This window comes from Pseudochaenichthys georgianus, unplaced genomic scaffold (genome assembly GCF_902827115.2).
Source record: "Pseudochaenichthys georgianus unplaced genomic scaffold, fPseGeo1.2 scaffold_582_arrow_ctg1, whole genome shotgun sequence".
Classification (NCBI taxonomy): Eukaryota; Metazoa; Chordata; class Actinopteri; order Perciformes; family Channichthyidae; genus Pseudochaenichthys; species Pseudochaenichthys georgianus.
Genome location: NW_027263141.1, coordinates 55,122 through 79,758, shown reverse-complemented (window position 1 = coordinate 79,758; position 24,637 = coordinate 55,122). Strand labels below are relative to the sequence as shown.

General features: G+C 46.1%; 1 protein-coding gene and 1 pseudogene across 7 annotated transcripts; both read left to right on the top strand.

Moving 5' to 3' along the window:
* Positions 1-3,268: 3,268 nt before the first annotated feature.
* LOC117443320 (zinc transporter ZIP1-like) lies at positions 3,269-13,990 on the top strand. 7 transcript variants are annotated; one of them, XM_034079289.1, is made up of 6 exons: positions 3,269-3,431; positions 4,420-4,640; positions 4,892-5,022; positions 9,001-9,299; positions 11,412-11,777; positions 13,558-13,990. In XM_034079289.1, exons 2-6 carry the CDS (start codon positions 4,496-4,498, stop codon positions 13,670-13,672), a joined length of 1,056 nt encoding a protein of 351 aa, XP_033935180.1. In that variant the 5' UTR covers positions 3,269-3,431; positions 4,420-4,495; the 3' UTR covers positions 13,673-13,990. The 7 variants fall into 7 exon arrangements, with proteins under 7 accessions (XP_033935180.1, XP_033935183.1, XP_033935182.1 ...); XM_034079292.1 differs by having other exon boundaries at positions 4,416-4,640; XM_034079291.1 differs by having other exon boundaries at positions 3,269-3,444.
* A 3,271-nt stretch (positions 13,991-17,261) lies between these two features.
* The window catches only part of LOC117443318 (CREB-regulated transcription coactivator 2-like), a 32,180-nt pseudogene continuing 24,804 nt past the window's right edge, over positions 17,262-24,637 (top strand).

Sequence of the window (24,637 nt, the reverse complement as noted above, 5' to 3'; positions counted from 1 at the left end):
GGCATCTTGTAAAAGTGAATTTATTTTTATCAATCTCTTATTTATTGGAGGGAATAAATCAGTTATGAGATCTTCTTCTTCTTCTTCGCTTTAATTACGAGTCGCAACCACTTGGAGCATTATCGCCTGTGACATCACTTACGCGAGCCAGAATGGGATTTGGGATTTGTAGTCTTTGTAGTCGCGTATTTTTCATAGTCTTATATTTCAACAGTTTTACGACAAAATGTGACTTTTTTGACATGGAACTTATTGTTTGAGATTGACAAACATCATATGTGTAGTTCGTGGCACAATTCAAACGGGATCAAAATATATGTTTTCTCTCTCCATTGAATTCAATGTACATTTTTCGCTTCCGGGGTCCCATGGGCCGGAAGTAGATGGGCGTGACTTCGCCTCTCTATAGAGAGTGCATATTAGTCCATTTCAGAATAATATGATATGTTTTATAATGATTATTATTTGCCTGTACAGCACTTTGGTCTGGAGGTTTAAAGTGCTTTATAAATAAAGTTGTATTGTATTGTATTGTATTGTATTGTATCATGAAAGTGTTCTCAAAGCTGGTGAAGGTGCAGCTAGTCTGAAGTACTTTGTAGACTGCAGGGTAGCTGGTGAAGGTGCAGCTAGTCCGGACCCGGCGTCATGGGCGGGCCCCATGGGGCCGGGCCCGCCCATCCAGGATTTGGGCCCGGCCATCCAGGATTTGGGCCTGCTGTTTTAATCAGGGCTGAATACAACATTTTAATTGTTTTATTATTATGTTCAGTGGCGGAGCCAGGGTATACTTGGTTAGGCTACAGCCATACCAATAAATGGCTTAGCCCCACCATGAAAAATGATTTTAAAGTAAGCTAAATAAAGTCCGCCAACTCGCGCGGAGTAAATTGCACAGACAGCAGTTAGTCAGATTGATTTCAGTAGCCACTTGTCTGGAAATACCGAAGACTAGAAACGGTTTGAAAACTTTTGTCACGTAGTGATCATCTTCTCAATAGAACATCTTTGATAATGTCTTCTGGCCAATCAGAATCAAGATAACGACGTGGTGTTGTTGCAGGAAGTCCCGACGGAGAATATTTTTGCTGTAGTTACAGTACATCTCTATATACATTGATACAACATTACGTGTTGATAGAAATCAACACGTAATTAAATAAGACCCCACGGTTTGATGATTGATGTGTGGGCTGTCTTTCATTTTGACACACAGAACAATGGGGGCTATCCACCCTTATCCACAATGTAAAGTAATTCACAGCCTCTTCTCTCTGTTGCGGCTTTCACACCAGCGCTTTTCAGTTTCTAGCTCCGAGCGGGAGCTTTTCTGGTTCAGCTCCGGTTTCCCTTTTCAGCTCCCGCTCTGTGCACACCGCCCACTGGCGCCCCAGAGCTGCCCTTGCTGCGTCATGACGTCACCGCTTACATCGCTGATTTGCCCCCCAACGGCAGCCATTACGGCAGCTCACAACAACAACAACAGCGTCGGGTCGATGATCGTGTTGCTTTTAATCACACGAAGCCAGAATAAATTGAATAACGACTTCTCCAACCTGATGCTTTGCTCCAGAGTCCCGTGGTTCATTGTTTATTAATGTGTTTCTGCAGCATTTACCGACCGCTGCAGTGCTGCTCTTCCACAGGAGTTTATTCTCCCGTTAGCTCCCGGTTAGCTCACACTGCAGCGGCCGCTCTAAAGTATTCACTGTCCGACTCACACAAGCAGCTGATGCATATCCCCAGTTCCCCTTAGCCTAAGTGAATGTGTGTCAGTCTGAATTGACACTGTTTGGTATCACAACGCTGTTATGAAAGTTTCTCTGGTATAAAACGGGTGATGTTGGCATAGCAACCGAAGCTAAACTGACTACTTGCATCCGATAGCTGCAATAATACAAAACAACACGTCTGCCTCTCTCCACAATGATCGATAACAGTGAACGGATGGTCAACGTAAGGCACAAATAAACAGAATCACACGAAGCCTGGTTAGTGTTGCCTGACTTTATAAAGTGTGTTTATAGGCACTACTGCTTGTAGGCAGGCATAACAGTCGAGCCATGGGAGGTGGGTTTAGTTTCCTGCACGCCTCGACGTAAGAGAGACGTAAGCGACGTCACCTCTTAGCTCCAAATTTCATTTAATTTCATTTCAAACCTTTATTTAACCAGATTGGTCCCATTGAGATCATAGATCTCTTTTTCAAGGGAGACCTGCAGCATATAGGTTCCACATGAAACATAAAACAATAAAGGACATTATACATTATAAAAAAAAGCTCTTGCCTCTGGACCGACCATTTTTTGGAGCTGGAAATGAAGCAGATTCCGGAGCTAAGAGCCGGCGCAGCTCCGGTGTGAACTGGAAAACCCAGCGCTTTTCAGGCTCTAGCTCCGAGCCGGAGCTGAAAAGGCGCTGGTGTGAAAGGGGCCCCTTTCACACCAGCGCCAGCGCCTTTCACACCAGCGCCTGTGAGGAGCAGCAGGTTCAGCTTTCAGAACAAAGTAACAAAAAACTGAAATGGCATTCATTATTTTTTTAAATATGTTGTGTAGTAATAGATTTATTTATTTTTCTTCTCAAGAGAGGACCAGAATGTGTATTTTATGTTAGTATTTCAAAAAATCTCCTGGGGGAGAATCTCCCCAGACCCCCCTGCAGGGGTTGGGTTTTCAGCATGTCAGCTCTTTCACAATTCAGTTTTTCCGGGAAATGTAAATTTCGGGGTGGGCCCGCCCTGGTACATCAAATGCCCGCCCAGACACGTATGTCTGCCGCCGGGTCTGAGCTAATCTGAAGTACTTTGTAGACTGCAGGGTAGCTGGTGGATTTACTCCAGGTGGAACTAAAGTCTGATTTAACACTTGGTTATATTTCACATCATTCATCCACATCTGTGAAGTAACTAAAGGGATTAAATACATGTAGTGTAGTGAGTTACATTTCCACATATTGGCCACATGTGTTCGACATCTTGAATTCCTTCTTTGAACTACTACTTTACAAATTGTTGATATTAATTTACATGTTTTTCTGAAAGCTTAGAGATATTAATATTTTTACTTTGGCTAAGTAACATCTCAAAGCAGGTGTTTTATGAGTATCGGAGTATTTATTTAGGGGTTAGTATTAGTACTTTTAGTTCAGTAAAGGACGAGTAAATGTATTCAAAAATATAAGGCAAGGTTTGTTCTCCATACTGAATCATTTTTCTAGCTATGGTTTCAAGTCAGCGTTTTATTGTGAAACCCGGATGCAGCGTGTTGTTGCTGAGTGGGACAGAGCTCAGTTCAGATCAGCTGATGGGAACTGACTCACCTCTTCCCGGACAACATGTCGACACATCCAGCGAGAAAGAAGAAGAAAGAGGACTTCATTCTTTAATCATCTCCGCGAGGAACAGAGCGAGCTGCTGGGTCCGGATTCAGGTACAGCTCAGAGGTATACACGAGGCGAAACAACACGAGGGGAAACAACACGCGCTGTTTAAAAATCACTAGATCTTTAAATATGAGTTTCGAAAGTACTACTTGATGTCTGTGTATTCCAGAGATGTGCTCTGACGTGTTTGTATGGAAACAAGTCAAATATCATGAACAAAGTAATACAAATAAAAGAATAATTGGAATCTTAGTCGACACCTAGGATTGAGTTGAAGAATTGATTCCATGCATTGATCGAAATATCTGTAAAACTGATCAAATCATGGGAATCAAAACTTTCCAACTTATTTTCAGCAGGAAATGGCGTGTATGTTTCTAACGATGAAGTTATTCAGCATGGCACGTGACTAATTACCTAATTCCTTGATTATAATTAACACAGAAATAGGACTAATACTGAGATTATCTGGAGAGAAAAATGCAAAAGCCCCACTTTAAATATTATATTATTTCCTCATTAGTTTCTTGAAAATAAGTTGTTCAGCATGATGAAAGCAAATAAAGACTAAGCCACTAACAATCTTCCTCAATGTACGCTACATTTAGTCGACTCAAGATCTGAACGAGAGATGTTTTTGTTTTATTATAATTTTCCTTTTTTCTTTTCATTTTGACTTATTTTCCAAATGTTTAGTTTTCTCAGAATTAACTTTTTTACTGCGAATTTTGTCTTTTCAAAAAACACAATATATATATATAATGAAAAATGATAACTCAGTACAAACATTAAAAAAAGTAATTCATATTACAAAAAAACATTATATATATAATATATATATATCATATAGATATTTTTAAGTGCCTGGATGTATATATATGGAAACACTTAGCCTTTTATAACTTTATAAATTATGCTATATCTATATCAGTGTGTATATATATATTATGGCAGAGAAAAAATATAGATATTAGATTGAATACAAGAAGAAAGACAGGAAGAGGGGATCTAATTATTATCTTTTTTGTCAGACAGACTCCTGTGTGACTCCATGCCCTCCTCCTCCTCTTCCTCCTTCTCACGGTGGTGAAGACGAGTAACCAGATTAAAGATGTCCGCTGTGGTGGGGGGGGTCTCCCCCTCCGCCCTCAGGGCTCCTGGGGGGGCTCTGGTTCTCCTGCTCTCCGTCACGCTGCTGTCTGGATTCAGCCCGCTGTGCATCGCTCGGGGAGGGGGCTGCTGCAGCATGGACCCACGTAATCATGATCATACTAACTAATTACAATACTAATAATAATGGTGATTATAATTATACTAATGTTAATAATAATAATACAACTATTACTCTATGTACTTTAACTACGTTTTAAAGATAATACTTTTACCTAAATTAGGTTTTGAATATATATATATATATACTTGCATACTTGTAGTGGAGTGTTTTCACAGTGAGGTATCAGTACTGAAGCAGCAGGCGTCAGGTTTATCCCTGAGCGTTGTCTTGCAGGTTTTCGGCGCAGGCTGCTCAGCCTGATCAGCTGTTTTGCAGGAGGAGTGTTTTTGGCCACCTGTCTGCTGGAGCAGCTGCCGGACTACCTGCAGAGCATCGAGGAGGCCTTCAGCAGCGCGGGGGTCACCGTAAGATGATATAACACACACAAACACACACACACACATTTAGTTAACTTATGTATTGATTTTGTCATAAGGTCAAGAGACAAACACTCTGGGTGTTTCTCAATGTCGAGGAAAGCTGCTACAGAGCCACTATTTCAAGGATACTACGTCATCGAGTGCCGTCGAAGGACTTTTCAAATGTCCAGGAATAAAACATGGGCGTAGGAAGCATCCTCAATGTGGGTGAGACAATTGAACAGGGGGTGTGGGCAGGTGCTGGACCTCACCTCCTCTCGGGGGGTCCGGGAGCATGCTCCCCCGGGAAGATTTTTTTTTTAAATCCATCCATCCATCTTCTCCCGCTTATCCGTGGTCGGGTCTCGGGGGTAGCAGTTCCAGCAGAGAGCCCCACACTTTCTTTTCCCTGGCGACATCAACCAGCTCTGACTGGGGGGTCCCAAGGCGCTCCCAGGCCAGCGAAGAGATATAATCCCTCCACCTGGTCCTAGGTCTACCCCTTGGTCTCTTCCCAGCTGGACGTGCCTGGAACACCTCCCTAGGGAGGCGCCCAGGTGGCATCCTAACTAGGTGCCCGAACCACCTCAACTGGCTTCTTTCGACGCGAAGGAGGAGCGGCTCAACTCCGAGTCCCTCCCTGATGACCGAACTTCTCACCTTATCCCTAAGGGAGACACCAGCCACCCGGCGGAGGAAACCCATCTCGGCCGCTTGTATCCGCGATCTCGTTCTTTCGGTCATGACCCATCCTTCATGACCATAGATGAGGGTAGGAACGAAAATGGCCCGGTAGACAGAGAGCTTTGCCTTCTGGCTCGGCTCCCTTTTCATCACAACGGTGCGGTAAAGCGACTGCAGTACCGCTCCCGCTGCTCCGATTCTCCGGCCCATCTCACGCTCCATTGTTCCCTCACTCGAGAACAAGACCCCGAGATACTTGAACTCCTTCACTTGGGGTAAGGACTCATTCCCTACTTGGAGTGGACAGTCCATCGGTTTCCTGCTGAGAACCATGGCCTCAGATTTGGAGGTGCTGATCCTCATCCCAGCCGCTTCACACTCGGTTGCGAAACCGATCCAGTGAGTGCTGAAGGTCGCAGACCGATGAAGCCATCAGAACCACATCATCTGCAAAAAGCAGTGGTGCAATCCTTAGTCCACCGAACTGCAGACCCCCCCCCCCCCCCCCCCCACGACTACGCCTCGAAATCCGATCCATGTATATTACAAACAGGATTGGTGACAAAGCGCAGCCCTGGCGGAGGCCAACCCTCACCGGAAATGGGTCCGACTTACTGCCGAGGACCCGGACACAGCTCTCGCTTTGGGAGGACAGAGATTGGATGGCCCTGAGTAGAGACCCCCTCACCCCATACTCCCGCAGCACCTCCCACAGTACCTCCCTGGGAACCCGGTCATACGCCTTCTCCAAGTCTACAAAACACATGTAGACCGGATAAGCGTACTCCCAGGCCCCCTCCAGGATCCTTGCGAGAGTAAAAAGCTGATCCGTCGTTCCACGACCAGGACGGAATCCGCATTGTTCCTCCTCAATCTGAGGTTCAACAATCGGCCTGACCCTCCTTTCGAGTACCTTGGAGTAAACTCTCCCGGGGAGGCTGAGTAGTGTGATGCCTCTGTAATTGGCACACACCCTCTGATCCCCCTTTTTAAAAAGGGGGACCACCACCCCAGTCTGCCACTCCTTCGGTACCGTTTCCGACTTCCCCGCAACGTTGATGAGACGTGTCAACCATGACAGTCCCTCAACACCCAGAGCCTTCAGCATTTCCGGGCGGATCTCATCCACCCCCGGGGCTTTGCCACTGTGGAGTTGTTTGACGACCTCAGTGACCTCCCCCCGGGAGATTGGCGTTGATCCCCCGTCATACTCCAGCTCTGCCTCTAACATAGAGGGCGGAGTTGTCGGGTTCAGGAGTTCCTCAAAGTGTTCCTTCCAACGTCCCAACACTCCATCAGTTGACGTCAACAGCGTCCCATCCTTACTGTACACAGCTTGGATGGTTCCCTGCTTCCCCCTCCTGAGGTGTCGGACAGTTTTCCAGAACAACTTTGGTGCCGCCCGAAAGTCCTTCTCCATGTCTTCTCCGAACTTCTCCCACACCCGCTGCTTTGCCTCGGCCACGGATGAGGCTGCTGCCCTTCGGGCCTGTCGGTACCTTGCAACTGCCTCGGGAGTCCCCCGGGATAACAAATCCCTGAAGGCCTCCTTCTTCAGTCGGACGGCTTCCCTGACCACCGGTGTCCACCAGGAGGTTCGAGGGTTACCGCCCCTTGAGGCACCTAAGACCTTGAGACCACAGCTCCCCACCGCGGCTTCGGCAATAGAGGCTTTGCACACCGCCCACTCTGGTTCAATGTCCCCAACCTCCACAGGAATGCCCGAAAAGCTCCGCCGGAGGTGTGAGTTGAAGGCCTCCTGAACTTGGGCCTCCTCCAGACGTTCCCAGTTCACCCGAACTACACGTTTGGGCTTACCAGGTCTTTCCAGGGCTTCCCCCGCCACTCGACCCAACTCACCACCAGATGGTGATCAGTTGACAACTCCGCCCCTCTCTTTACCCGAGTGTCCAAAACATACGGCCTCAGGTCCGATGATACGATAACGAAATCGATCATGGACCTTCTGCCTAGGGTGCTCTGGTACCACGTACACTTATGAGCATCCTTATGTTCGAACATGGGGTTTGTTATGGCCAATCCATGACTAGCACAGAAGTCCAGTAACAAACCACCACTCCGGTTCAGATCAGGGGGGCCGTTCCTCCCAATCACGCCCCTCCAAGTGTCTCCATCATTGCCCACATGTGCGTTGAAGTCTCCCAGCAAGACTAAGGAGTCCCCTTCACGAGCCCCATACAGGACTCTTTCCAGGGTCTCCAAGAAGGCCGAATACTCTGAACTGCTGTTGGGTGCATAAGCACACACAACAGTCAGAGTTTCCCCCCCCATAACCCGCAGGCGTAGGGAGGCGACCCTCTCGTCCACTGGGGTAAACTCCAACAACGAAGCACCTAACCGGGGACTTGTGAGTATCCCCACACCCGCCCGGCGCCTCACACCTTGAGCAACTCCGGAGAAGAATAGAGTCCAACCCCTATCCAGAAGTAAGGTTCCAGAGCCGACGCTGTGCGTAGAGGTGAGCCCAACCAGATCCAACTGGTACCGCTCCACCTCCCGCACAAGCTCCGGCTCCTTCCCCCCCAGAGAGGTGACAGTCCACGTCCCCAAAGCCAGCTTCTGCCGCCCGGGTCTGGTCCGTCGAGACCCTCCTCTTTCACTGCCACCCTTCTGGCAGCGCACCCGACCCCATCGATGTTTCCCGTAGGTGGTGGGCCCGTTGAAGTTAAATGCATCAATCTGGTGCACTTTGAGAGCAACATTAGGGACTAAATCTATGGCAGTCAGTGGGGGCTTGGACTGTGAGCCCTAGGGTCGCCGGTTCAAGTCCCCGACCAGACCTACATTTTGAGTGTGGACTACTTGGAGAGGTCCCAGTTCACCTCCTGCCCTGCCGTGGTGCCCTTGAGCAAGCCACCGGACATCCCCCTTCCCCCCTCACTCCCATTGCTCCCTGGGCGCTGTACAATAGCTGCCCACTGCTCCCAGTGCTAGACTCCCAGTCTAGCACAGGTTTTATTTTTATTTTTTTTAAATCATTCTTTGGCCCTCCGGCCCACACACAGCACCGGCCCACCGGGGAAACTCCCGGTATTCCCAAATGACCAGTCCGCCCCTGTGTGCTACCAAGCAAGCCTCCTCGACATTGAGAAACACACACATACCCACACACGCACAGGAACGTCACATGACTTCACGTCACCACCGCTAAGCTAATGTCCTCACATCACCACGCTAAGCTAAAGGCGGCTAATGTTTGTTCTCCTTTAGACACTTTCGATATCAAATCCGATAGTCATCGTTCACCCTCGTCAGCGGCGTCTTCTTCTCTCCCCACAGCTTCAGTTCCCTCTGCCTGAGTTCATCATGGCGATGGGTTTCTTCCTGGTTCTGGTTCTGGAGCAGGTCATCCTGGCCTTTAAGGACCAGCCTCAGGTGAAGGAGTGTCGCGCTCTGCTGCCGAACTCCAGCGCCAACTCCCAGCGCCACGGCGCGTCAGAGGAGTCCGGCGGCAGCCTCTTCCACGCGGACCTGAGCGCGCAGTCGGCCCTGCGCTCCTTCGTCCTGGTCTTCTCGCTGTCGCTGCACTCCGTGTTGGAGGGGCTGGCGGTGGGCCTGCAGGAGATCTACGTGGCAAGGCAAGGCAAGTTTATCTATACAGCATCTTTCAACACAAGGCAATTCAAAGTACTGTACACACATGAAAAACATTAGGTGCATTGAGAAATAGTGTCACGGAAACACGCTATGAAATGGTCATTAAAAAGAGAATAGAACAAACATAAAACAAGCTAATCGTGTACTTTTACTCCACTACATGTATTTAACACATTTAGTTACTTTTCTACTTTCACTTGAGTAACATTTTGACTGTAGGACTTTTACTAGTAACAGAGTATTCCTACACTCTGATACTTACTTTACCATAGAGTAGGAATACATCGTGACAAGTAAAGGTAAAAGTACTTAAAGGGGACCTGTCATGCAAAATGCACTTTGTCTTTTATAAATACACATGTGTCCCCGGTGCGTCGGGGAACTCACGCAGCGCCAGAAAATAAAACCCCCTCTCTTTTCCTCCGAACGAGCGGATACAGATTTCATCTGACGTCAAATCTGCGGCGGACCCACAGAAAGGTGCGATCAGGAACAACGCCTGGCGTGTTTTGGACGTCTTTGTTTACATTAGCAAGCCTCGCTAACACTCGGAGCCAACCTGTCCTAGAGAGCACATGTGTTTTTAAAAAAGCAGGAAATAAAAAAATAACTCACCTCGTGATAAACCTGCAAGAGAAAAAGGATTTGAGCTCGGGCTGTGCATCTTCACTGGTCTCTCGATTCGATTCCCCGATGCATCCTCAATTTTCCATATTACTGCACATGGCTTATTTTTCATCGATGCATACATGCAGTAAATACACATGAACTCTCTTTTTATTATTTAGAAAGTGCTTCAGAAATCCATTACATAAATGTCTTGACATTAATTTATAAACCAAAATAATTGTATAGGTCTAGCTTCCGTGTGTGAAGTTGTTCCATCCTCAAAAACAAAAAGCTGCAGCTTCTGCAGTCGAGCTGCAGCTTCTAGCCACGGCCTTCTGTTAAGAAAGGACACTGACTGAATGTCCTGAATGAGGCATCACGCACAGGACCTGAGTCTGGACACAGCAGACAACAGGAGGATTTACTACAGCATACAAACTAAAATAGTGCATGTGGGTGCACACTCACATTCTCTGTCTCACTGTTACATGAATCCCATGAATGTATGAGACTAAGTTAGCTTCATTATATCTCAGTGATTAAGTGAATAATAAAGTTTCTATCAGGTCACTATCAGCCTGTCACTCATTATTTTCAGGGAGGGGGCGGGGCTTGGAGGAACGGAGAGGAGACGGTGATCGCGGAAGCTTTTTTCCTCCTGCCTTCACAAACTGTACACACGTATATATCGTCTGAAAATAGCTCGAGGACATTCATACTCTGCAATCCAATACTTAATTAAATCCACCAAAAACCTGACATGATTGTAACGCGATTATTTCTTTAAAACATAAATCCCTGTCTGTCCCTGAGCCGCAGCGACACGGACTGATTCAGAGCGGGTCCTTTGGTTCTGGACTGGTGTTCTTGTGTTGGTGGATAAAGCAGTGTTTGGTGTCGCTGTGCCGCTGTCACGTCTGTTCCCTGATCTCTGCGTCACCGACCGGTTTTATATTAAAGTGACAGAAAAAAAAACGTTATTGTAAAGCCGCGGCCGTAAAATCAGGAAGCAACGTTACTACGCTATAATCGATTATGTTATGTCACTGCATCGATGCAGAATCGTCCGCATCGCAATGCATCGTAGAAACGATTAATTTCAACACCCCTAGTTTGAGCTCCATACTATTTCAGAAATAATCCTTGACGTGGTTCAAACAGGATGGCGTTTTATCACAGCAGAATTTAACTTTATCTCTGGTAGAATTCTGATCAGGCATTAGCTCCGCCTCCTCTTTTTTTCAAGCTAAGGACCCAAGATCTGCGTTTCTCTAACAGGGCTTCAAAACAGGGGTTTGAGCAGTATGAGGCATGGCTACAATGGGTGATCTGTTTGGTATTTTGAAAAAAAAACTTCACAGACATGTTTTATATAGGTATGGCCCTACAATATATGTTTCAAATATAGCATGATAGGTCCACTTTAAGTACAACATCTGAGTATGTTTCCCCTCTCTGAACTGAATGCTTCTTCCCATGTTCAGTTCTGACTCTGGGGCTGATGGTCCACAAGAGCATCATCTCCTTCAGCCTGGCCTGCACGCTGTCACGGGGCCGGCTGCGGCTCCCCCTGGTGGCCGGCTGCCTGCTGCTGTTTGCCGCCATGTCGCCGCTGGGCATCGGCCTGGGCTCGGCACTCTCGGAGACGAAGGCGCCCCGGCAGCACCGGCTGGCCCGCTGCACGCTGCAGGGTCTGGCGGCGGGAAGCTTCCTCTACATCACCTTCATGGAGATCCTGCCGCACGAGCTGGGCTCCGGAGGGAACCGCATCCCCAGGGTGGCCTCGCTGCTGGCTGGCTTCGCCTTGGTCACCGCCGTGCTCTTCATCAAACTGTAATCATCCCAGGGAGGTCAGCAGGATAATCTCCACATATTAACACCACTTTATTTCTGAAGTAAGAAGCTAATGTTGGGCTATAAAGGAACTACAGCACGGTCACATGACTTCACGTCACCACCGCTAAGCTAAAGGCGGCTAATGTTGGGCTATAAAGGAACTACAGCACGGTCACATGACTTTACGTCACCACCGCTAAGCTAAAGGCGGCTAATGTTGGGCTATAAAGGAACTACAGCACGGTCACATGACTTCACGTCACCACCGCTAAGCTAAAGGTGGCTAATGTTGGGCTATAAAGGAACTACAGCACGGTCACATGACTTCACGTCACCACCGCTAAGCTAAAGGTGGCTAATGTTGGGCTATAAAGGAACTACAGCACGGTCACATGACTTCAAGTCACCACCGCTAAGCTAAAGGTGGCTAATGTTGGGCTATAAAGGAACTACAGCACGGTCACATGACTTCACGTCACCACCGCTAAGCTAAAGGAGGCTAATGTTGGGCTATAAAGGAACTACAGCACGGTCACATGACTTCACGTCACCACCGCTAAGCTAAAGGAGGCTAATGTTGGGCTATAAAGGAACTACAGCACGGTCACATGACTTCACGTCACCACCGCTAAGCTAAAGTTGGCTAATGTTGGGCTATAAAGGAACTACAGCACGGTCACATGACTTCACGTCACCACCGCTAAGCTAAAGGAGGCTAATGTTGGGCTATAAAGGAACTACAGCACGGTCACATGACTTCACGTCACCACCGCTAAGCTAAAGTTGGCTAATGTTGGGCTATAAAGGAACTACAGCACGGTCACATGACTTCACGTCACCACCGCTAAGCTAAAGGAGGCTAATGTTGGGCTATAAAGGAACTACAGCACGGTCACATGACTTCACGTCACCACCGCTAAGCTAAAGGAAGCTAATGTTGGCCGTGATGCTTTTAGTAACTCATGTTAGCAGAGATGAATTGTTTAGGATTTCAAAACGATAGTAAGCGCTCTGATAGTGCTCTTATGATTGCTGTGATTAATAAATGTATGTCATTGTGGATCCGTGGCCTACAGGCTGATATACTGCAGCCTGCAGGTGAGACGTTTGGGGAACATCAGTCAATTGGAGCGTCCTCTGCTAGTCTGTATAGGTCAGAATATTCCGGGGCCAATAATTAAGGGAAGTCTTAGTCCCTGGTTTTGCATATATTTTTGGACAGTGTGCTTCATTTGAATAATTCTCCACATGTTTCTGGTCATTTTAACTCCTTTTTGCATCGTCTTATGTTTCACGGGGGTTGTTTTGTCTTTGTATTTAGGGTGTGTAGTGGTTTCTCATGTTTTGTTGTTGTCGTTTTCAGGTTTTTGTTATCATCGTGTGTTTCTTTGTGGCAGTTAATGTCTACTCTTAGTCGTTTAGCACCTCCTTGGGTTTGTCTGGCGGTTTCTGTAGTTGTTTTTAACACTTTTTGGTCTACTTTGTGTTTCTGGGTTTTTTAATTGCGGTGGTGTGTGTGATCTCCCTTTGAGTCATCATGACTTGATTTCTTCCTTTTGTGGTGGCTTTCCGCATCTATGTAGTCGTTGTGTGTCTGTTGCTAAACCTTTTTTTAAATGTCTGTGGTTTAGCGCCTCCTTGTGGTCATTTTGTGTTTATTTTGCAGGTCTTTATAGTCATGTTTCTGAAGTTAGTATGCCACTTGACCCCTGAAGCACTAATTGTACAGTTAAAGCACTAAAAATGGAAGCAGAAAATATATATACGTTCAATAACATCATCTTTCTGTTGAAGTTCTTACTGGCTCGAACAAACCCCTCACGTGATCCTCTGCTGGACGGGAAGCGCCGCTCGTCTCTCTGCAGCTGAACCGATATTACACAAAGAAAACCTTGTATCTGCTATTTAAAGACCTGCTGTGATTTACTTTACTCTCAACTTGCTTTGACGGGATTTCATGAACTGTCATTTTTTGCATCAATCATAAAAGATGCGACGACAAATATCAATATGTTTTAGACACTTGGAAATGTATTTTTGTGATTATAGCACCAAAGAATTTCAACCAGTCATTTTAAGGACTACATTATTTTAATCATGTCCAACATATGCGTTATATTTTGTATTGTGATGAAATGTGAAAGACTGACTTTAACATAACGTATTTTTCAGGATCAAACAGTGACTGAGATTCTCTGTTTTGTACTTTTAAATAAAACATATTAAAAAAAAAAAAAAAAAAAAGATTTTCACAACCTTTTTCAGGTTTCAAGATGTTCAGGTGTATATCAGTGTGTCGTGTCCCTACTTTAAAGAGTCCTCTCCTGCTGATGTTCAGGTGTATATCAGTGTGTAGTGTCCCTACTTTAAAGAGTCCTCTCCTGCTGATGTTCAGGTGTATATCAGTGTGTAGTGTCCCTACTTTAAAGAGTCCTCTCCTGCTGATGTTCAGGTGTATATCAGTGTGTAGTGTCCCTACTTTAAAGAGTCCTCTCCTGCTGATGTTCAGGTGTATATCAGTGTGTAGTGTCCCTACTTTAAAGAGTCCTCTCCTGCTGATGTTCAGGTGTATATCAGTATGTAGTGTCTCTACTTTAAAGAGTCCTCTCCTGCTGATGTTCAGGTGTATATCAGTGTGTAGTGTCCCTACTTTAAAGAGTCCTCTCCTGCTGATGTTCAGGTGTATATCAGTATGTAGTGTCTCTACTTTAAAGAGTCCTCTCCTGCTGATGTTCAGGTGTATATCAGTGTGTAGTGTCCCTACTTTAAAGAGTCCTCTCCTGCTGATGTTCAGGTGTATATCAGTGTGTAGTGTCCCTACTTTAAAGAGTCCTCTCCTGCTGATGTTCAGGTGTATATCAGTATGTAGTGTCTCTACTTTAAAGAGTCCTCTCCTGCTGATGCTCAGGTGTATATCAGTATGTAGTGTCTCTACTTTAAAGAGTCCTCTCCTGCTGATGTTCAGGTGTATATCAGTATGTAGTGTCTCTACTTTAAAGAGTCCTCTCCTGCTGATGGTTAGGTGTATTTCAGTATGTAGTGTCTCTACTTTAAAGAGTCCTCTCCTGCTGATGTTCAGGTGTATATCAGTATGTAGTGTCTCTACTTTAAAGAGTCCTCTCCTGCTGATGTTCAGGTGTATATCAGTATGTAGTGTCTCTACTTTAAAGAGTCCTCTCCTGCTGATGCTCAGGTGTATATCAGTATGTAGTGTCTCTACTTTAAAGAGTCCTCTCCTGCTGATGTTCAGGTGTATATCAGTATGTAGTGTCTCCACTTTAAAGAGTCCTCTCCTGCTGATGTTCAGGTGTATATCAGTATGTAGTGCCTCTACTTTAAAGAGTCCTCTCCTGCTGATGTTCAGGTGTATATCAGTATGTAGTGCCTCTACTTTAAAGAGTCCTCTCCTGCTGATGCTCAGGTGTATATCAGTATGTAGTGTCTCTACTTTAAAGAGTCCTCTCCTGCTGATGCTCAGGTGTATATCAGTATGTAGTGTCTCCACTTTAAAGAGTCCTCTCCTGCTGATGTTCAGGTGTATATCAGTATGTAGTGCCTCTACTTTAAAGAGTCCTCTCCTGCTGATGTTCAGGTGTATATCAGTATGTAGTGCCTCTACTTTAAAGAGTCCTCTCCTACTGATGCTCAGGTGTATATCAGTATGTAGTGTCTCCACTTTAAAGAGTCCTCTCCTGCTGATGTTCAGGTGTATATCAGTATGTAGTGCCTCTACTTTAAAGAGTCCTCTCCTGCTGATGTTCAGGTGTATATCAGTATGTAGTGCCTCTACTTTAAAGAGTCCTCTCCTGCTGATGTTCAGGTGTATATCAGTATGTAGTGTCTCCACTTTAAAGAGTCCTCTCCTGCTGATGTTCAGGTGTATATCAGTATGTAGTGCCTCTACTTTAAAGAGTCCTCTCCTGCTGATGTTCAGGTGTATATCAGTATGTAGTGCCTCTACTTTAAAGAGTCCTCTCCTGCTGATGTTCAGGTGTATATCAGTATGTAGTGTCTCTACTTTAAAGAGTCCTCTCCTGCTGATGCTCAGGTGTATATCAGTATGTAGTGTCTCTACTTTAAAGAGTCCTCTCCTGCTGATGTTCAGGTGTATATCAGTATGTAGTGCCTCTACTTTAAAGAGTCCTCTCCTGCTGATGTTCAGGTGTATATCAGTATGTAGTGCCTCTACTTTAAAGAGTCCTCTCCTGCTGATGCTCAGGTGTATATCAGTATGTAGTGTCTCTACTTTAAAGAGTCCTCTCCTGCTGATGCTCAGGTGTATATCAGTATGTAGTGTCTCCACTTTAAAGAGTCCTCTCCTGCTGATGTTCAGGTGTATATCAGTATGTAGTGCCTCTACTTTAAAGAGTCCTCTCCTGCTGATGTTCAGGTGTATATCAGTATGTAGTGCCTCTACTTTAAAGAGTCCTCTCCTGCTGATGTTCAGGTGTATATCAGTATGTAGTGTCTCTACTTTAAAGAGTCCTCTCCTGCTGATGCTCAGGTGTATATCAGTATGTAGTGTCTCTACTTTAAAGAGTCCTCTCCTGCTGATGTTCAGGTGTATATCAGTATGTAGTGTCTCTACTGGGACATGTCTCAATGCCTTTATGTCCCAAAAGCTCTTTATTTTTCTCATACCAGCCTGTGCTGCTGCTTCTCAGAGATGTCCGGCCCCTCAGCCTGTGTGTGTGTGTGTGTGTGTGTGTGTGTGTGTGTGTGTGTGTGTGTGTGTGTGTGTGTGTGTGTGTGTGTGTGTGTGTGTGTGTGTGTGGTGTGTGTGTGTGTGTGTGTGTGTGTGTGTGTGTGTGTGTGTGTGTGTGTGTGTGTGTGTGTGTGTGTGTGTGTGTGTGTGTGTGTGTGTCAGGAGAAGAGCTAGGCCTACAGGGTGTTCTGTTGAAGACATACGTCAGCTAAATGTGCCAAATAATTAGATATTTCACTTGAAAACAATCCATGAAAAAGATTTTTTTTAAATGCCGAAAAACGATTCGATCGTTATCACTTTATCGTCAGATCAAGTCTGAATTTCTACTTCACAGCAGCTCCATTTTCAACATCAGACGAGGATCTAAATCTGTCAAAATGAATTAATAAAAATATGATTTAATTAAGTTAATTTTTTTATATTTTGATTCAAGTTATAGTATAATAAAATAATAATAAATACACTTTATTTATATATATTGGTTTACAGACATACAGGCAGCGATCCCCACTGCTCCCAACACTGCGATGGGTCAGATGCAGAATGTACCTTTCCCCTCTGTGGGACGATAAAGGGTTTATCCAATAAAAACATCACACTCAAGAGACGGATAAAAGACAATGGGGGGAATATTAGATTATCAAACAGCCTCACCCTGACCCTGCGTTTATCAGTGAGTCTGAACAACAGGGGACCTTTAAAGCCACATCAATGGATCCAGATTGACCCTGTTCCAGAGTGATGGGGGCATCGGGGAGAGAGGCGGAGGAAGGGATGCAGCAGTGTAGTCATGGACCAGGACCAGGACCAGGACCACAGCCAGGAAGTGACACCAGTCCTCCAGATGTGCAGTTCTTTGTGCACAGATGCTTTGTGTTTCCTTAACTCTCATCTCCTCAGGTGGACAGCTCGCCGTATAACTCCGCCTACCTGTCCCCGCCTCCGGACCCCAGCTGGAGAAGGTACCCCCCCCCCTCTCTCTTTACTTCCTGTCTGTCTCCATGTAAACGCCGCAGTCCTCGAGGAGGCCATGTTTGTTTTTAGCATCTTGTTTCTGTCTCCTCTGCTCCTGGAAACCTGTGTGAAGCCTGAGGGACGCCCGGGGTCTAAGGGACACAAGACGTCCTCCAGTTAAAGCTATGAAATACTAAAATAGTGAGGGAAAAGAGGAGTTTGATGCTAACATTAGTTTCTCTCTGCACGCTGTAGGGCGGCTGCTAACGTTAGCTTAGCTTGTTTCTCCGATAACTCCAGATGTCCGAAATCCTTCATCCTGTAACTTAGGTTAAATTGACGCCATGACAGGAGACCAGAGGGAACTAAAAACGCTAATATTGCCTAACAAGAAAAACAATTCTCTAAAATGGTAAATTAGCCGGAAGTCGATGAAGTTATCCGACTAAAAAGGGAAGTGAACGTGTGCCTTTAATCTCAGGGTTTTCTCTTGTAAACAAACCAATATATTTAGAAAACGGGAATATTAAACCTCATCACCTGACTCTGTAATTGAATGTTTTGATTATTTTCCCCTGCAAGGGTTTTTATATGAAACCCACTGTACACAACTCAACAATTGTAGTCATTTTAAGACATGTTAACATGGAACTGCTGCTTATTATATCATTAACATATATATATAAACACACATGTCATTTAAGGATTTGTTAGAAAAGCAGCATCTACCTATAGAAGCTCTAGAAATACTCCTGCATTGAAGATGGAGCTTTAGAGGAAGTTCAAAAGTATTGAAACTGGCGATGTGTATCCGAATCATATTGAGTGTTTCTGGATGAAAGCATGCAGACGTAGTTTGTGATGGGGGCGACGCTGAGGCTTCACCAAGGTCTTCCCTCCGCAGCACTAACCTCTACACTAACAGGAAGTGGATTTCAGCCGGCGCGTCCAGCCAGTTCTTCTTTCTGGGAATCTGTTTCCTTTTTATTTTTATTTCTTCGAGGCTTTTTCTTCTCTTTTCTGCAGTTTTTAACCTCCCAGCCTGCGTTCTGCCTGGAGATCCTTGTAACCAACGCACGCACGCACACACACACACACACACACACACACACACACACACACACACACACACACACACACACACACACACACACACACACACACACACACACACACACACACACACACACACACACACACACACACACACACACACACACACACACACCACACACACACACACACACACACACACACACACACACACACACACACACACACACACACACACGAGTTAATGGAATTTTATACTGCCGATATTTACAATTAAAAAAGACTGTTTAATGAACCAGTCGCTCAATCGATTCAAACGTTGGGTTCAGGTTCCTTCTCTCCTCTTTGGAGGTTAGCTGAATAGATTTCAGCTGTGGACAAGAGAAGATATTTACGGTCGGCATCGTTGACATTCGTCAGCCCTTAAAAAGTAATCGAGGAGATCATTCACAAATAAATCGGCAATAAAATAAAGGGTGTGTCGAGTGCTCTGGCAGCAGCTAGGAATCACAGAGGCTCTTTAACTGAAGCTCGATAAGAAACAGCTCAGAGCTAAATGAATTAAAATGCCTCTTAAAATAAAAGCCCTGTGGTCTTTGCACGGGGGGCGGGGGGGGGAGTCCCACTTTATAAGATCTAAATCGGGACTGTCACGGCTTCTGAGGCAGTTTTATTTTTATTGAAACGACACCAGGCGCCAGAGAAGTGACAAGGAGACGATGGATAGCATCAGCAGGGAATAAATATGTGCTGAAACGAAACACAGAGAGGGTTTGTCCTTAAATTAAAGTTAAAGGTCCCCTATTCTCCTCTCCTTCATCACTATGTCACAGGTCTCAGATATATCCAGAGCCTGTCTCTGATTGGCTGAAAGATCATTGCAGCATTACCAGTGCATGACATTGGGCCATCTAAGCTAATCTACAGATGGCCCTGAGCCCAATAGAGATTGCCCTGAAAAATGTGCGCGGACGAAATGACGCACGAAGGGTTTGGGGGCCTCCCTCTAGAACATTTAGATGTGTGCAGGTCTTGGATGCTGTCTGGTGCATTCTCGAGACTGAATTATAAGATGAACCACCACAATATTATATTGTACCATTTCAATTTTATTCTTAATTTCACTTGTTTGTTTGTTTGTGTTTGTTCGCTTGCATGCCCTGCATAGCTATAAGAAACACTTGAGTTGTTGGTCAAGACACTTTCCATCTGATGAAGGCAAAAAAGTAGAAAACATTACATTCAGTTATTTACACTATTATGGCCCCCGTTAAAAATGTCTGTAATGTTATCTACTGTAAGTTGGTCGAACGAATGCCTCCTCATCCGGAAGCTGACCGAGCAGCAGTCGAGAGGAGCCGAGCGCATCCGCCAAGCACACAAAATGGCGACGTCAGAGCTCCCGTTAGCCGGCAAATCTAAATATCTTCGGTCAAAATAATTTCCCTTTAGCGCAATACCGCTTCAGTTGCGCCACTTATGTGACAGACAAGAAGAGTATGAGACAGACAAGAATAGTCAATTCTAATGTCTAACACTGAATGTGGAGAAAGAGATGTCCTGTATGGGTTGATTGTGCGTTGATCTGTTGGTAATGCCTCGGGGTTCCGGTGGGCATGTAAACAAATGCATAATGCTGCGCTATACTTTGTGGCCTCATCCAGTTGCATAGCGACACTTATTGTGTAGGTGTCTTTTAATAAGCAGGTAGTCATATCATTAGCTAGAACTAGCTGGATCTGATCGATATGGACATAAACGCGAGTGAAGTCTGATCTGACGAGAGAGAGAGATCAGCTGCTGCTGACGAGTCGACACGCAGCTCTGCATGATCACCTGCAGCGGTGAGCGGAACAAAACACACACTTCAGGTTAGAATATCACACGTAGCTATTTTAATGACCTCTCAAACTACCGTAACTAGTTATAGATATGTTTAGTTTTACTGTCGGGTCACTCATTACTGGATCCGCATGATACTGGCATGATAGATTGCCCGATCGGGCAACCAGCAGGTGAGGCTTCATTGCCCGAGCTAAATACTAGATGGGCCATCGGGCAGTCGTTAATGTCGAGTCATGATTACCCATAATCCCCTCTGTTTCAGCCCTGTTTCCAAAGTGCTGATTCTCTGTCTGTTACTTTAGATGAAAGCAAGGAGCCCCTCCCCACGCCCCTCTTGCGGCTTTCACACCAGCGCTTTTCAGTTTCTAGCTCCGAGCGGGAGCTTTTCTGCTTCAGCTCCGGTTTCCCTTTTCAGCTCCCGCTCTGTACACACCGCCCACTGGCGCCCCAGAGCTGCCCTTGCTGCGTCATGGCGTCACCGTTTACATCGCTGATTTGCTCCCCAACGGCAGCCATTACGGCGCTCACAACAACAACAACAACAGCGTCGGGTCGATGATCGTGTTGCTTTTAATCACACGAAGCCAGAATAAATTGAATAACGACTTCTCCAACCTTATACTTTTCTCCAGAGTGCCGTGGTTCATTGTTTATTAATGTGTTTCTGCAGCATTTACCGACCGCTGCAGTGCTGCTCTTCCACGGGAGTTTATTCTCCCGTTAGCTCCCGGTTAGCTCACACTGCAGCGGCCGCTCTAAAGTATTCACTGTCCGACTCACACAAGCAGCTGATGCATATCCCCAGTTCCCTTAGCCTAAGTGAATGTGTGTCAGTCTGAATTGACACTGTTTGGTATCACAACGCTGTTATGAAAGTTTCTCTGGTATAAAACGGGTGATGTTGGCATAGCAACCGAAGCTAAACTGACTACTTGCATCCGATAGCTGCAATAATACAAAACAACACGTCTGCCTCTCTCCACAACGATCGATAACAGTGAACGGATGGTCAAAGTAAGGCACACATAAACAGAACCACACGAAGCCTGGTTAGTGCTGCCTGACTTTATAAAGTGTGTTTATAGGCACTACTGCTTGTAGGCAGGCATAACAGTCGAGCCATGGGAGGTGGGTTTAGTTTCCTGCACGCCTCGACGTAAGAGAGACGTAAGCGACGTCACCTCTTAGCTCCAAAGCTCTTGCCTCTTGACCGACAATTTTTTGGAGCTGGAAATGAAGCGGATTCCGGAGCTAAGAGCCGGCGCAGCTCCGGTGTGAACTGGAAAACCCGGCGCTTTTCAGGCTCTAGCTCCAAGCCGGAGCTGAAAAGGCGCTGGTGTGAAAGGGGCATCTGAGAGACATTTGGTTACAAAGAACTCAATGGTGCTCTTGTACCTCATTCACATCTACGGTGTTTCAGGGCCGGTTCGGAGCTGGAGCTTAAAAGCACCGGGTTTTCCTGTTCACACCGCAGCGGAGCAGCCTCTTAGCTCCGGAATCCGGTTCGTTTCAAGAACCACATTTTTTTCCGGCCAGAGCAAAAGCACCGCATACGTCACGCTTACGTCGAGGCGGGGGCAGGGGCGGGATCAACTCCTGAACAACAACAACAAGCCGGCGTTTTATCCAGCTTGTACACAACGATGGAGAAACTTAGCCAGCAGCAGTGGTCCACTGAAGAGACCAGCTACCTACTGGGAAGCTGGGCTTCCGAAGAGGTACAGAGGAAGCTGGAGCACAATCGGCCGTTGTTGTTGTTGTTGTTGTTGTTGTTGTTGTTGTTGTTGTTGTCGGTGTGAGCTGTGAGGGGTTTCCGCGGTTTGGCTTTATGAAGCAGGCACGCAAACGGTTACGCCATGACGCAAACGATGACGCAGCACCAGTCGGACTCTGGGCGGTGTGAAAAGAGCCGGAGCTAAACCGAAGAACCGGTTCTGAACCTGAAAAGCTCTAGCACGGAGCTTGAACCGGAGTTGTGTTGGTGTGAATGAGGTACAGGAGGAGATTCAGGTGATAAGGGGGGGGGGGGGGCAGAGGTCGCGTTAACCGAATATATTCCGGCTGTGACGAATTTGTTTTAACAATGACGGAAAAATCTGAAAGCAGTTCGTCATTTTGACGGATTAGAACAAACTCAGAACAGCGCCAAAGTTCCCCCGCAGCAGGGCTCCGGTGTTATGCCGTTATCTCGTTTCCAGACCTAACTCTGCCGAACAAATCATTGAAATGTCTGAACACCGGTGTTGTGCCGTGTTATGCACCCCTTGTCACGGGAACACGCATTTGAAAATGAAACGTTTACACCTTAAAACGAAAAGAAAACGTCCAGGGTTTTTTGAATGGTAGTTTTCAGAGTCGTTTAGTGGTAGCTCATATAGTCTTGATTCTTGTGTTTAAACTTTTCGCTCCGTGGGTGCTTCTCAATCTCGAGGATGCTGGCTTGGTAGTCGCGTACTTCCAAGTCACTTCCTTCAGAAACGAAGCAAGTATGCTTCCAAGCCACGGCTTCGGAAAACGAAGAAGAATGGAACAGGCTAACAAGTGTGCCACTCAACATAAACTGTACCGAAAATAAATACCTCACGACGTCTATCTAATTATGAACTTGCTTTACTTTCACGGAACACATTTTTGTTGATAACAAACAAAAGTAACAAAGTAACATATTTACCAACACATGTTCTACGCCACTATACTTACATTTAAACGTGTGCTGCGTCGGTTCAGCCATTCTCCGCAAGGGTTTTTGAAATTGGTCCGTGCGCAAAGCATTGTGGGGATTTTAAGGACGCGAAGTCTACCCATGTGCAGCCTCGAAATTTCCCCCAAACCAAGGACGCGGCCTCTGTGGAATTCCAAGTATGCTGGAAATTGGAACAGTCCTTCGGCGGCACTCGATGACGTAGCATCCTTGAAATATTGGCTTGGAAGCCAGTATCCTCGAGATTGAGAAACGGCCCGTATTTTGATGGTTGGGGTGTTGCAATATAGGTTGGTCAGGGGGACATTATTTGTTGACGCACAGGTGGCCCGAGTGGACGACGTGAGCCGAGGGACCAGCTGCCGCTAAACGACTCGCAGTCTGAAAATTACCATTAAATAAATAACCTGGACGTTTACTTTTCGTTTTAAGGTGTAAACGTTTAGAAATGCGCGTTCCCGTGACACGGGGTGCATTTCACGGTGGGGGTGCATAATTTGACACAACACCAGCGCTAACAGTTCACGAGACCCCCCCCCTTCCTCCTCCTCCTCCGCTTGCTTCTCCGAGCCCTCTTCCTCCTCCTCCTCTTCCTCTTCCTGCTGCTTCTTCTTTCCTCCTCTCTCCGATGTTTTCCCGGTGGTAACTTTTTGTTCTTGTCGATCATAAAAAAAGGAATTGGTCTGGAAACTTCCCCGGGGATAAAAGCCAGTTGTTTCGTCTCCCCGTCACTGCACTCAACAGGTGAATCCCCCTCTTCCTCCTCTTCCTCCTCTTCCTCCCTCCACCATCAGAGTGGAAGTGGAGGATGAAATAATGAAAGCATGTTGGGGGAAATGAGAATCCCGTGGAGCTTCTATTTGAAATGTTTTGTTTCTTCTTCCGGACTCAGACAAAATAAATGCGTCTATTTTCTCCTTCCTTTTGACTTTGACCAATCTCAAGATCTACCTCTCTTTTTTCTGTTTCTAAACACATCTGTGAGTATACCGCTGTTATCAATATCATGAAGATAACATGCTTGTGTGTATACCTAGGTAAGTATAATGAAAATACTCAAGTGAAGTACAAATACCTAAAGTCTGTGTGCTTTGTAACTGTGACTGAGTGTGGTTTATAGCAGGAGCTGTCAGGTGTTCCTCCTCTCAGGGGAAGCCAGCACGGCATCGCTCCGATATCACAGCTTTACTGTCATCTATCACCATGGAGATTAAAACAGCGCTGGTGTTATGGAGAGATTGTCTGATTGAAGTGTTTACGTTTTTATTGGATCTCTCGGCCCTCAGGACTAACTCTGACTCGGCGCTCCACACCAGCGTGATGAACCCCCCCCAAGGAGACCCCTTCTCCACAGGGGGGCCCCTCCAGAGCAGCAGACGCTCAGGTGAGGCCACACACACATATACATCACATCTAGAGACAGACAAACTCAGGGAAGCAGGATGATCTCCATATTAACACCACTTTTGATTTTTTAAGTATCTAACATTAGGCTTTAAAGGAACTACAGCACGGTCACTAGTGCTGCGTACCTGGACTCACATTCAGGTTCAGGTCCGGACTCAAGTCCGGAGGTTCAGGTTCAGGTCCGGACTTATAAGTCCGGACCTGAA